The sequence below is a fragment of the Lipotes vexillifer genome, unplaced genomic scaffold (genome assembly GCF_000442215.2).
Source record: "Lipotes vexillifer unplaced genomic scaffold, Lipotes_vexillifer_v1.1 scaffold408, whole genome shotgun sequence".
Taxonomy (NCBI): Eukaryota; Metazoa; Chordata; class Mammalia; order Artiodactyla; family Lipotidae; genus Lipotes; species Lipotes vexillifer.
Genome location: NW_006787469.1, coordinates 81,530 through 96,543, shown reverse-complemented (window position 1 = coordinate 96,543; position 15,014 = coordinate 81,530). Strand labels below are relative to the sequence as shown.

The 15,014-nt window shown below is 37.9% G+C and overlaps 1 protein-coding gene across 1 annotated transcript in view; it reads right to left on the bottom strand.

Annotated features, from left to right (window-relative positions):
- Nucleotides 1–15,014, bottom strand: part of UBR1 (ubiquitin protein ligase E3 component n-recognin 1) — a 138,729-nt gene that overhangs the window by 72,650 nt on the left and 51,065 nt on the right. The window contains exons 14-19 of the mRNA XM_007460121.1: nt 14,089–14,269; nt 11,859–11,920; nt 11,246–11,356; nt 10,488–10,553; nt 10,127–10,228; nt 653–716 (exon numbers count right to left, since the gene is read on the bottom strand). Of these exons, the coding sequence (XP_007460183.1) occupies nt 653–716; nt 10,127–10,228; nt 10,488–10,553; nt 11,246–11,356; nt 11,859–11,920; nt 14,089–14,269 (586 nt within the window). The remainder of the gene's footprint in view (nt 1–652; nt 717–10,126; nt 10,229–10,487; nt 10,554–11,245; nt 11,357–11,858; nt 11,921–14,088; nt 14,270–15,014) is intronic.

Here is a 15,014-nt window from a genome sequence, read left to right as displayed (position 1 = left end):
CCACCCTCCCTGCTGAGACAAGCAGCTAGCCCAGCAACTAGCTCCCTGATAAACAAATAAAATGAACCCAGGTTTTCAGATTTGGCTAATGGCTAGAAACTTCACTAGGAAGTATTAATACAAAGCAGTGTCTCCTGCAGTAATGTAAGAAACAAGAATCAGAATGAGAAGTCAAAAACTTTTACTTAGCTCGTAAGATCAACAGAGACTATAATATAGAATATACAAAAGTAGAAGTATGGCCAATATTTGCACAAAGTAATTTAACAGAATGACTTGATGAAAATATATCTTACTTAGACGAATGTTACATTGGAATTTTATATATATATATATATATATATATATATACACACATAAAATTTTTAGCACTCGACATAGTTATTTTACATCTACTTTTCTAACTAGGATAATTATATCCCAGATCTCTACAAACAAGTCCAAACAATTACAAATCAGGTATTGAAATATGAAGATGTAATAGCTGTGCTTTTTAAAAGGTGAGTTCCTAAACATATCAATCACATTAGTCACATTAATCTCTAATATTCTCTGCTGTATTTGGGAGAAGAACAAAATAACTTACAGTTCTTATTAATGTTCTCTCTAAAAAGTAACTCATGTTCTATTTCAAAACATGTTTTAATCTTACCCACAATATAGATGAGGACTTGAAGCATTTCTTCTATTAAGGTATTATATTGTTTAATCAAATCCTATAGAATTGTAAAAGAAAAAATTAGTTACTTAAGAACCAAAACCTCCATAAAACATACATTTTTTTCTGGATCAGACAGTCCAACTGATCCAGTATTTTCTTTTGGACCACAGCAGCAGAGAATTATGAGGTGAATAATTCCCTTTTTTGACATCAAATTCAACAAGGTTCACAATACCTGGCACATAGTTAAGAACTCAATAACAACTGTTAAATATTATTATTGCTTTTATTATCATTATTTCCCATCTAGCCTTCAGTCAACAAAAGAATTCTAATCTTTAACTTTTCCTCTACTATTGGCTTCCTTCTTATCTGAGTTGGTGAGACAGTGTCTTCAAATAGGTAACTAACAGTTATGGTGAGAGTTCCCTAACACACCTGTTATTTAAATACTACAGTAAATTAGATATTCATTTTCACTGAGTATAAAAACATGACTAAAAATTAGCTTTGTATTTTATAGCCTATCCTCCGGTCTGTTGCAAGTGACTTCTAATTTGAAGAATAAAATAATGTAATTCATAAATTCAAAGTACTCAAAGGTTACTTTATAAACTGGTATCAAGTATTAAAACAATGAAGACGTCACAAAACTCCACAGACAAAATATAAACTATAAAAAATTTATTGATAACAAATACAAGTAAAGAATTAATATCTTTACTAAATAAGGAACTTTTTCAAAAAACAGGAAAAGGGTGAAGGACAGGAACAGATAATTCACTACCAAAAAGGAAAAAAAGGTCAATAATCATGAAAACATGGTCAACCTCACTGATAATTAAAGAACTACAAATGAAAATTAAACACCATCTTTCACTTATTGGACCAACAAAGATTAAAAATATCAGTACCATTACAGATGTACATAATGCTAGAGAGAGCTTAAATTGGAGTTACTTTTCTGAGAGCAATTTGACAATATGTATTCAGAGTCATAAGAAAGAATATACTGTATTCTTCAGCAAATCCACTTCGAAGAATTTATCGTAACAAAATAATTAGGCAAGTGTTTAAACCTTGAGGTGCAGAGACCTTTATATGAGCAAAAAACTTGAAAAGCCTCTTCAGCAATAGGGGACTAAAGTATAATGCATTCATATACTGCAATACTACACAGCAATTAAAAATTATGATGTAAAAAAAAGATGAGGTTGTTGCATACTTATTTAGTGACAAGAAAAAACCTATCACAATACTTCATTAAGCACAGGAAGCAAATTACAAAAATAGTACATATAGGGCTTCCCTGGTGGTGCAGTGGTTGAGCGTCCGCCTGCTGATGCAGAGGACACGGGTTCGTGCCCTGGGCCGGGAAGATCCCACATGCCACGGAGCAGTTGGGCCTGTGAGCCATGGCCGCTGAGCCTGTGCGTCCGGAGCCTGTGCTCCACAACGGGAGAGGCCACAACAGTGAGAGGCCCGCGCACCGCAAAAAAAAAAAAGTACATATAAAAGATTCAATTTTTCCTTTAAAAACAAATAAGACGAACGAGGGGAAGATGGCGGAAGAGTAACACGCAGAGATCACCTGCTTCCCCACAGATACACCAGAAATACATCTACACGTGGAACAACTCCTACAGAACACCTACTGAACGCTGGCAGAAAACCTCAGACCTCCCAAAAGGCAAGAAACTCCCCACGTACCTGGGTAGGGCAAAAGAAAAAAAGAAAAAACAGACAAGAATAGGGATGGGACCTGCACCAGTGGGAGGGAGCTGTGAAGGAGGAAGGGTTTCCACACACTAGGAAGCCCCTTCGCGGGCGGAGACAGCGGGTGGCGGAGAGGGGGAGCTTCGACGCCGCGGAGGAGAGCACAGCAACAGGGGTGCGGAGGACAAAGCGCGGAGATTCCCGCATAGACGATCGGTGCCGACCCGCACTCACCAGCCTGAGATGCTTGTCTGCTCACCCGCCGTGGCGGGCGGGGCTGGGAGCTGAGGCTCAGGCTTTGGTAGGAACGCAGGGAGAGGACTGGGGTTGGCGGCGTGAACAGAGCCTGAAGGGGTTAGTGCACCACGGCTAGCCGGGAGGGAGTCCGGGAGAAGGTCTGGAGCTGTCGAAGGGGCAAGAGACTTTTTCTTCCCTCTTTGTTTCCTGGTGCCCGAGGAGAGGGGATTAACAGCGCTGCTTAAAGGAGCTCCAGAGACGGGCGCGAGCCGCAGCTACAAGCGAGGACACCAGAGACGGGCGGGAGACGATAAAGCTTGCTGCTGCCGCCACCAAGAAGCCTGTGTGTGAGCACAGGTCACTATCCACACCTCCCTTCCGGGGAGCCTGTGCAGCCCGCCACTGCCAGGGTCCCGGGATCCAGGGACAACTTCCCTGGGAGAACGAACGGCAAGCCTCAGGCTGGTGCAACGTCATGTCAGCCTCTGCCGCCGCAGGCTCGCCCCGCACTCCGTGCCCCTCCCTCCCCCTGGCCTGAGTGAGCCGGAGCCCCCGAATCAGCAGCTCCTTTAACCCCGTCCTTTCTGAGCGGAAAAAAAGATGCGCTTCTGCGACCTACACGCAGAGGCGGGGCCAAATCCAAAGCTGAGCCCCTGGGAGCTGTGAGAACAAAGAAGAAAAAGGGAAATCTCTCCCAGCAGCCTCAGAAGCAGCGGATTAAGGCTCCACAATCAACTTGATGTACCCTGCATCTGTGGAATACATGAATAGACTACGAATCATCCCAAATTGAGGAGGTGAACTTTGAGAGCAAGATTTAGGACTTTTTCCTCTTTTTGTGAGTGTGTATGTGTATGCTTCTGTGTGAGATTTTGTCTGTATAGCTTTGCTTCCACCATTTGTCTTAGGGTTCTATCCGTCCGTTTTTTTAAAAAAAATATTTTTCTTAATAATTATTTTTGACTTTAATAACTTTATTTTATTATACTTTATCTTCTTTTTTCCTTCCTTCCTTCCTTCCTTCCTTCTTTCCCTTCCTCCCTTCCTTCTTTCCCTCCCTCCCTCCTTTACACAACGAATCATCCCAAATTGAGGAGGTGGACTTTGAAAGCAAGATCTATGATTTTTTCCACTTTTCTCTTTTTGTGAGTGTGTATGTGTATGCTTCTGTATGAGATTTTGTCTGTAAAGCTTTGCTTCCACCATCTGTCCTCAGGGTCTATCTGTCTGGGTTTTTTTTTCTTAATAATTATTTTTAATTTAATAACTTTATTATATTTTACTTTATTTTATTTTACTTTATCTTCTTTCTTTCTTTCTTTTTTCCTTCCTTCCCTCCTTCCTTCCTCCCACTGACCCTCCCTCCCTCCTTTCTTTCTTTCTTTCCTTCTTTTCTTCTTTCTTTCTTCCTTCCTTCCTTCCTTCCTTCATTTCTTTCTTTCTACTTCTACTAATTCTTTCTCTTTACTTTTTCTCCCTTTTATTCTGAGCGATGTGGATAAAAGGCTCTTGGTGCTGCAGCCAGGAGTCAGTGATGTGCCTCTGAGGTGGGAGAGCCAACTTCAGGACAATGGTCAACAAGAGACCTCCCAGCTCCACATAATATCAAATGGCAAAAATCTCCCAGAGATCTCCATCTCAAGGCCAGCACTCAGCGTCACTCAATGACCAGCAAGCTACAGTGCTGGACACCCTATGGCAAACAACTAGCAAAACAGGAACACAACCCCACCCATTAGCAGAGAGGCTGCCTAAAATCATAAGTCCACAGACACCCCAAAACATACCACCAGACGTGGACCTGCCCACCACAGAGATAAGATCCAGCCTCACCCACCAGAACACAGGCACTAGTCCCCTCCTCCAGGAAGCCTACACAACCCACTGAACCAACCTTAGCCACTGGGGACAGACACCAAAAACAACGGGAACTACGAACCTGCAGCCTGAAAAAAGGAGACCCCAAACACAGTAAGATAAGCAAAATGAGAAGACAGAAAAGCACACCGCAGATGAAGGAGCAAGATAAAAACCCACCAGACCTAACAAATGAAGAGGAAATAGGCAGTCTACCTGAAAAAGAATTCAGAATAATGATACTAAAGATGATCCAAAATCTTGGAAACAGAATAGACAAAATGCAAGAAACATTTAACAAGGACCTAGAAGAACTAGAGATGAAACAAACAACAATGAACAACACAATAAATGAAACGAAAAATATTCTAGATGGAATCAAGAGCAGAATAACTGAGGCAGAAGAACGGATAAATAACCTGGAAGATAAAATAGTGGAAATAACTACTGCAGAGCAGAATAAAGAAAAAAGAATGAAAAGAACTGAGGACAGTCTCAGAGACCTCTGGGACAACATTAAATGCACCAGCATTCGAATTATAGGGGGTCCAGAAGAAGAGGAAAAAAAGAAAGGGACTGAGAAAATATTTGAAGAGATTATAGTTGAAAACTTCCCTAATATGGGAAAGGAAATAGTTAATCAAGTCCAGGAAGCACAGAGAGTCCCATACAAGATAAATCCAAGGAGAAATATGCCAAGACACATATTAATCAAACTGTCAAAATTTAAATACAAAGAAAGCATATTAAAAGCAGCAAGGGAAAAACAACAAATAACACATAAGGGAATCCCCATAAGGTTAACAGCTGATCTTTCAGCAGAACCTCTGCAAGCCAGAAGGGAGTGGCAGGACATATTGAAAGGGATGAAGAAGAAAAACCTGCAACCAAGATTACTCTACCCAGCAAGGATCTCATTCAGATTTTATGGAGAAATTAAAACCTTTACAGACAAGCAAAAGCTGAGAGAGTTCAGCACCACCAAACCAGCTTTACAACAAATGCTAAAGGAAATTCTCTAGGCAAGAAACACAAGAGAAGGAAAAGACCTACAATAACGAGCCCAAAACAATTTAGAAAATTGGAATAGGAACATACATATCGATAACTACCTTAAATGTAAATGGACTAAATGCTCCCACCAAAGACACAGATTGGCTGAATGGATATACAAACAAGACCCATATATATGCTGTCTACAAGAGACCCACTTCAGACCTAGAGACACATACAGATTGAAAGTGAAGGGATGGAAAAAGATATTCCATGCAAATGGAAACCAAAAGAAAGCTGGAGTAGCAATTCTCATATCAGACAAAATAGACTTTACAATAAAGACTACTAAAAGAGACAAAGAAGGACAGTACATAATGATCAAGGGATCGATCCAAGAAGAAGATATAACAATTGTAAATATTTATGCACCCAACATAGGAGCACCTCAATACATAAGGCAAATACTAACAGCCATAAAAGAGGAAATCAACAGTAACACATTCATAGTAGGGGACTTTAACACCCCACTTTCACCAATGGACAGATCATCCAAAATGAAAATAAATAAGGAAACACAAGCTTTAAATGATACATTAAACAAGATGGACTTAATTGATATTTATAGGACACTCCATCCAAAACAACAGAATACACATTTTTCACAAGTGCTCATGGAACATTCTCCAGGATAGATCATATCCTGGGTTACAAATCAAGCCTTGGTAAATTTAAGAAAATTGAAATCGTATCAAATATCTTTTCAGACCACAAAGCTATGAGACTAGATGTCAATTACGAGGAAAAGATCTGTAAAAAATACAAACACATGGAGGCTAAACAATACACTACTTAATAACGAAGTGATCACTGAAGAAATCAAAGAGGAAATAAAAAGATACCTAGAAACAAATGACAATGGAGACACGACGACCCAAAACCTATGGGATGCAGCAAAAGCAGTTCTAAGAGGGAAGTTTATAGCAATACAAGCCCACCTTAAGAAGCAGGAAACATCTCGAATAAACAACCTAACCTTGCACCTCAAGCAATTAGAGAAAGAAGAACAAAAAAACCCCAGAGTTAGCAGAAGGAAAGAAATCATAAAAATCAGATCAGAAATAAATGAAAAAGAAATGAAGGAAACAATAGCAAAGATCAATAAAACTAAAAGCTGGTTCTTTGAGAAGATAAACAAAATAGATAAACCATTAGCCAGACTCATCAAGAAAAAAAGGGAGAAGACTCAAATCAATAGAATCAGAAATGAAAAAGGAGAAGTAACAACTGACACTGCAGAAATACAAAAAATCATGAGGGATTACTACAAGCAACTCTATGCCAATAAAATGGACAATCTGGAAGAAATGGACAAATTCTTAGAAATGCACAAACTGCCAAGACTGAATCAGGAAGAAATAGAAAATATGAACAGACCAATCACAAACACTGAAATTGAAACTGTGATTAAAAATCTTCCAACAAACAAAAGCCCAGGACCAGATGGCTTCACAGGCGAATTCTATCAAACATTTAGAGAAGAGCTAACACCTATTCTTCTCAAACTCTTCCAAAATATAGCAGAGGGAGGAACACTCCCAAACTCATTCTACGAGGCCACCATCACCTTGATACCAAAACCAGACAAGGATGTCACAAAGAAAGAAAACTACAGGCCAATATCACTGATGAACATAGATGCAAAAATCCTCAACAAAATACTAGCAAACAGAATCCAACAGCACATTAAAAGGATCATACACCATGATCAAGTGGGGTTTATTCCAGGAATGCAAGGATTCTTCAATATACGCAAATCTATCAATGTGATTAACCATATTAACAAATTGAAGGAGAAAAACCATATGATCATCTCAATAGATGCAGAGAAAGCTTTTGACAAAATTCAACACCCATTTATGATAAAAACCCTGCAGAAAGTAGGTGTAGAGGGAACTTTCCTCAATATAATAAAGGCCGTATATGACAAGCCCACAGCCAACATCATCCTCAATGGCGAAAAACTGAAAGCATTTCCACTAAGGTCAGGAACAAGACAAGGTTGCCCACTCTCACCACTCTTATTCAACATAGTTTTGGAAGTTTTAGCCACAGCAATCAGAGAAGAAAAGGAAATAAAAGGAATCCAAATCGGAAAAGAAGAAGTAAAGCTGTCACTGTTTGCAGATGACATGATACTATACATAGAGAATCCTAAAGATGCTACCAGAAAACTACTAGAGCTAATCAATGAATTTGGTAAAGTAGCAGGATACAAAATTAATGCACAGAAATCTCTGGCATTCCTATATACTAACGATGAAAAATCTGAAAGTGAAATCAAGAAAACACTCCCATTTACCATTGCAACAAAAAGAATAAAATATCTAGGAATAAACCTACCTAAGGAGACAAAAGACCTGTATGCAGAAAATTATAAGACACTGATGAAAGAAATTAAAGATGATACAAACAGATGGAGAGATATACCATGTTCTTGGATTGGAAGAATCAACATTGTGAAAATGACTCTACTCCCCAAAGCAATCTATAGATTCAATGCAATCCCTATCAAACTACCACTGGCATTTTTCACAGAACTAGAACAAAAAATTTCACAATTTGTATGGAAACACAAAAGACCCCGAATAGCCAAAGCAATCTTGAGAACAAAAAATGGAGCTGGAGGAATCAGGCTGCCTGACTTCAGACTATACTACAAAGCTACAGTAATCAAGACAGTATGGTACTGGCACAAAAACAGAAAGATAGATCAATGGAATAGGATAGAAAGCCCAGAGATAAACCCATGCACATATGGTCACCTTATCTTTGATAAAGGTGGCAGGAATATACAGTGGAGAAAGGACAGCCCCTTCAATAAGTGGTGCTGGGAAAACTGGACAGGTACATGTAAAAGTATGAGATTAGATCACTCCCTAACACCATACACAAAAATAAGCTCAAAATGGATTAAAGACCTAAATGTAAGGCCAGAAACTATCAAACTCTTAGAGGAAAACATAGGCAGAACACTCTATGACATAAATCACAGCAAGATCCTTCTTGACCCATCTCCTAGAGTAATGGAGATAAAAACAAAAATAAACAAATGGGACCTAATGAAACTTCAAAGCTTTTGCACAGCAAAGGAAACCATAAACAAGACCAAAAGACAGCCCTCAGAATGGGAGAAAATATTTGCAAATGAATCAACTGACAAAGGATTAATCTCTAAAATTTACAGGCAGCTCATGCAGCTCAATAACAAAAAAATAAACAACCCAATCCAAAAATGGGCAGAAGACCTAAATAGACATTTCTCCAAAGAAGATATACAGACTGCCAACAAACACATGAAAGAATGCTCAACATCATTAATCATTAGAGAAATGCAAATCAAAACTACAATGAGATATCATCTCACACCAGTCAGAATGGCCATCATCAAAAAATCTAGAAACAATAAATGCTGGAGAGGGTGTGGAGAAAAGGGAACACTCTTGCACTGCTGGTGGGAATGTGAATTGGTTCAGCCACTATGGAGAACAGTATGGAGGTTCCTTAAAAAACTACAAATAGAACTACCATATGACCCAGCAATCCCACTACTAGGTATATACCCTGAGGAAACCAGAATTCAGAAAGAGTCATGTACCAAAATGTTCATTGCAGCTCTATTTACAATAGCCCGGAGATGGAAACAACCTAAGTGCCCGTCGTCGGATGAATGGATAAAGAAGATGTGGCACATATATACAATGGAATATTACTCAGCCATAAAAAGAAACGAAATTGAGCTATTTGTAATGAGGTGGATAGACCCAGAGTCTGTCATACAGAGGGAAGTCAGAAAGAGAAAGACAAATACCGTATGCTAACACATATATATGGAATTTAAGAAAAAAAAATGTCATGAAGAACCTATGGGTAAGACAGGAATAAGGTCACAGACCTACTAGAGAATGGACTTGAGGATATGGGGAGGGGGAAGGGTAAACTGTGACAAAGCGAGAGAGAGGCATGGACATATATACACTACCAAACGTAAGGTAGATAGCTAGTGGGAAGCAGCCACATAGCACAGGGAGATCAGCTCGGTGCTTTGTGACCACCTGGAGGGGTGGGATAGGGAGGGTGGGAGGGAGGGAGACGCAAGAGGGAAGAGATATGGAAACATATGTATATGTATAACTGATTCACTTTGTTATAAAGCAGAAACTAACACACCATTGTTAAGCAATTATACCCCAAAAAAGATGTTAAAAAAAAAAAGACATCAAAACTTTAAAAGTGATCATTTCTAGGAGGCAGAGTTTCATGTGATTTTTCTTCTCCTTTTTGTTAATCTATACACAGTCATCACTCAGTATCTGCAGGGGACTGGTTCCAGGACCCCTGCAGGTACCAAAATCCACAGATGCTCAAGTCCTTTATATAAAATGGCTAGTACAGTTGGGATTCTGTATCCATGGATATAGAGGGCCAACTATATTCTAATTTTTATAGAGTAAAAAGAATATATGTGTGAATATGTATGTTTTACGTATGTGCCTGATTTTCGGAGATATACAAAAATAAGTAAAAATCTTAAATATGATTAAAATTTTTAAAATAGTGTTTTCTTTGGAATTAATTTACATATCAGTTTCTGTCAGTTACCTGGTCTTTTGTGGATATGGTCTTGTTAAAAGCATCAGCAAGTTCATACCTCTGAAGTACCAGTAATAAGAATTTGTTGGGATCCATTAAAGATGCACCAATCTGTGAAAGAAATCAAGTACCATAGTTCTCATGTATTAAATGGAGAAACATTTTGTCTCTAGTAGGACTGTGAGAAAAAATTATAAGTTAAATCTGCAGAAGATAATGCAGTAGTCCCTTCTGCTTCTATGATACTATATACATTTCAACAGTGAGAAAAATTTAAGTGAAGTTAACAATAGTTATAATATCTTCGCTTATTATAAGGAACCTAGGAAGGAAGGTTAACACAAATATCAGAAGTAATTTAAATAGGTACCTGAAGCATAATGATATCTTTATCATACATTTCTTCTCTGCACTTAACATCTTGGTAATAAAACACCTATAAAATAAAAAGGAGAACAGAAGCTAAAAGAATCATTTTATTTCAAACAGAATTCTTAAAATTTTCTCTAAACTAGAAACCCCAAGAACTCCTTTGTGGCAAAAAAATAAGCTGTAAATCTACAAATCATTTTAAGGGATTTGTGAGGATGAAGTGAGAAAATATGGCACGAAAATAATTCAGAGTTAAAAATGCTCTATACTAGTTATTACTCTCAACATACGTAACAAAAGAATTTACTTCCCTTCAGTTTAAAATGCCCACTTCAATAAAGTAAACCAATTTCTACAATCAATCATAACACTATTTTTCTCCCAAGTGGTATCTTTACAAGTCCTGTTTCCCCACCACTTAGGAAAAGCACTTCTCATTTGCTCTACAACAGAGGAAAACAATGCCCTTCCATTAAGACTGGTGGTGGGAAGATTACATGTTCCCAAGTAATCTTCAGAAAAGACACATATTGGTGGGATGGTTCCTTGTACTACTGACTTTCACCTAATCTACCCACTTAACAGTATTAAAGAAGAAATGTCTATATGGCCACTAGAACTTTCATTTCTGAGTTTATGTAAGAGAACACAAAACAAATACTCAGCAAAATCCAGGGACACAAAGTAAAACATATAAAAGAAAAAACAAGCAGAAAATGAACACATTCATAGTATGAATAATAGGCCTTGACATACCTGGCTAATGAGAGACAGCCCATTTCTTCGCCACATCTCAGCAACAACCTGGGCAACCAATACCAGACAACGCAAAGGATATTCCACTAGTACCTCTACTTGAAAATCCTCCTGAAATAGAGTGAGATCAATTCCATTATTTCCCAGAGGGCTTGGTTGTTACGCCACTATACATTGCTCAGTTTTCTCATCTGTAAAACTGAGGGCTTGAACTACATGACTCCAAGTCCCCATGATTTCAAAATGTTCTTTTTCTTCCCACTCAACCAAGAGGTATTTAGAGGGGACTTCCCTGGTGGCACAGTGGTTAAGAATCTGCCTGCCAATGCAGGGAATACGGGTTTGAGCCCTGGTCCGGGAAGATCCCACATGCCGTGGAACAACTAAGCCCATGCACCTAGAGCCCATGCTCTGCAACAAGAGAAGCAACCACAATGAGAAGCCCACACACTGCAACGAAGAGTAGCCCCCGCTCGCCAAAACTAGAGAAAGCCCACGTGTAGCAACAAAGACCCAACACAGCCAAAAATAAATAAATAAATAAATAATTTTTTAAAAAAGAGGTATTTAGAAATAGAATATAAGCAAATCAACATTTAATAGAGTCACTTACAAAAGGCACAAATTCATGCAGTCTTGAAATAGCACCCAGCCTGCTTAAACGCACATGAAGACCTAAAGGTTAAAAAGAAAGAGAGAAAAATGAGAAAGCAATAAACCCAGCTGATTTGTTTCCTAGTTAACTCATCAAGTTTGAAAACTTGTGAGATTTAAACATACGTTTATTGAGTTTAGAAATGACATCTCAGAATGCAAACATTTGATTTCTAATTTTGAAACACAGTTTTACTAACATATTTAAGATCCTACATTGTACAAGGTGTGCTTATAAATTATATAAAAATAATATTCTGCCTCTTAAGAAATTATTCTCCTCTTAACCAAGCATCAAAAGAAATAAAAACTTATAAACAACACAGTCCTACTGTATAGCACAGGGAACTGTATTCAATACCCTGTGATAAACCATAATGGTAAAGAATATGAAAAAGAATGTATATATACATATAGCTGAGTCATTTTACTATACAGCAGAAATTAAACACAACACTGTAAATCAACTATAGTTCAGTAAAATAAAAATGAATCTAGGTATTTCTTTTTATAAAAATAGAAGTGACATAAAACCATGTCAATTATACCATAAACAAAAATTCACTAAAAATGAATCAAAGATCTGAACACAGGAGCTAAAACCATAACTCTTAGAAAATAACATAGGGAAAAGGCTTCACAACATTGGATTTGGCCATAATTTCTTGGATATGACACCAAAAGTACAGGCAACCAAAGGGAAAATAAATGAGAGTACACCAAGTTAAAAACTTTTGTGCATCAAAGGACACTATCAACAGAGTGAAAAGGCAACTCACAGAATGGGAGAAAATATCTGCAAACCATATATCTGATAAGCAGTTAATATCCAGAATATACAAAGAACTCCAATAACTCAACAACAAAATCTGATTAAAAAATAGACAAAGGACTTGAACAGACCTTTCTCCAAAGAAGATATACATATGGCCAGTAAGCACAGGAAAAGATGCTCAGTATCACTAACTATTAAGGAAATGCAAATCAAAACCACAAGGAGATACCACTTCACACTCATTAGGATGGCTATTTAAAAAACAAAAAATAACAAGTGTTGATGAGGATGTAAAGAGATTGGAATCCTTGTGCTCTGCTTTTGAGAATGTAAGATGGTGTGGCTGCTATGGAAAACAGTATGGTGGTTCCTCAAAAAATTAAAAAGTAGAATCACCTTATGATCCAGCAATTCCACTTTATGGGTATATACCCCAAGAATTGAAAACAAGCACTCAAGTGCATATTTGGACACCTGTGTTCATGGCAACATTATTCGACAATAGCCAAAAGATGTAAGCAACCCAAGCATCTACTGGAGGATGAATAGATAAACAAAACGTGGTCTATACATACTATGGAATATTATGCAACCTTAAAAATGAAGGAAATCTGACATATACTTCAACATGGATGAACTCTGAGGACATTATGCTAAGTGAAATAATCCAGTTATAAAAGGATATGAGTATGATTTCACTTATATGAGGCACCTAGAGTAGTCAAGTCATACAGAGAGAAAATCAGAGACTGTAGGGAGCAGGGAATGAGGAGTTATGTTAAATGGGCACAAATTTCAGAGTGGGAAGATGAAAAGAATTCTGGATATGGATGGTGGTGATGGCTGTACAACAATGTGAATGTACTTAATGTCACTGAACTATATACTTAAAAAATGATTAAAATGGTAAATTTTATGTTATGTATATTTTACCACAATTAAAAATATAAATATGTACACTTATACAAAGTCGTTAAAAGAAAAAGAAACTGAAATGGTCGATTTACATAGAAATGCAAATCAAAGGATGATTAAAGAAAATCTATGATTTCTTTCTTTTAGTGGTGAAAGGAACAGTGACACAGTGAACACACTGGTGCAATCAGGAAGAGAAGAGGGTGAAAAAACAGCAACAAGATTTTCCTACATTTACATTTGGTTAGGCGATAAATTACCAAGTTAGTCCTTAAGTGTATAGTATAAGGATCCATTAGTTGACCAAGATAACAAAAAGCCCAGGTAGCACCCTTAGACGTTCTGGTCACAGCTCTTTGAAGGATAGTGACAGCTTTTAACTGCAGTATCTGATCCGAGTATGTCTGTGCATACTGAGAACAAAAATAGTACTGATTCTAATATGAATATCTAGAAAACAAAGCTAATAGAAACATGCAAAAACAAAATAAACACTCACCAGCAAGAGTCCTAGAGATTGGCAGATGTATGCTTACAAGATCTTCAGATACTCTGTAGGATTTAGTTTCCAAAGTATGACCACACAATTGTACTACTGTTTTGCTACTAGATTTGAAACTTGTACTGCACCTCATCACAGCTTTATGACATTCTTTATAAGCCACCAGTAAGAGTTCCTCCTAAAAGGAAAATAAAAATAAATTGACAAGTTATCTACTTTATTACATCATTCAGTATATATTTACTAAATACAAGCACAAAATTGTTTGATGTGTTACTAGAGCTACATCAACAGGATCTGCAAACCTGTAGGAAATATTATGACAGTCAGACAGACACACATACACACACAATCAAAGTAAAAAATTGTAAGCCACGTAAATGGTATAAACTAATAACCTTAATAGGGCAAAAAAAACCAAGAATCACAAACAACTGGGAATACTTGTTTGCAAAAGTAGCTTTTGAGGGGCTCCCCTGGTGGCACAGTGGTCCCCTGCCAACAAAATTGTTTGATGTGTTACTAGAGCTACATCAACAGGATCTGCAAACCTGTAGGAAATATTATGACAGTCAGACAGACACACATACACACACAATCAAAGTAAAAAATTGTAAGCCACGTAAATGGTATAAACTAATAACCTTAATAGGGCAAAAAAAACCAAGAATCACAAACAACTGGGAATACTTGTTTGCAAAAGTAGCTTTTGAGGGGCTTCCCTGGTGGCACAGTGGTTAAGAATCCACCTGCCAATGCAGGGGACACAGGTTCAAGCCCTCATGCAGGAAGATCCCACATGCCATGGAGCAACTAAGCCCGTGCGCCACATACTGAGCCTGCGCTCTAGAGCCCGCGAGCCACAACTACTGAGCCCACGTGCCACAACTGCTGAAGCCCACGTGCCTAGAGCCTGTGCTCTG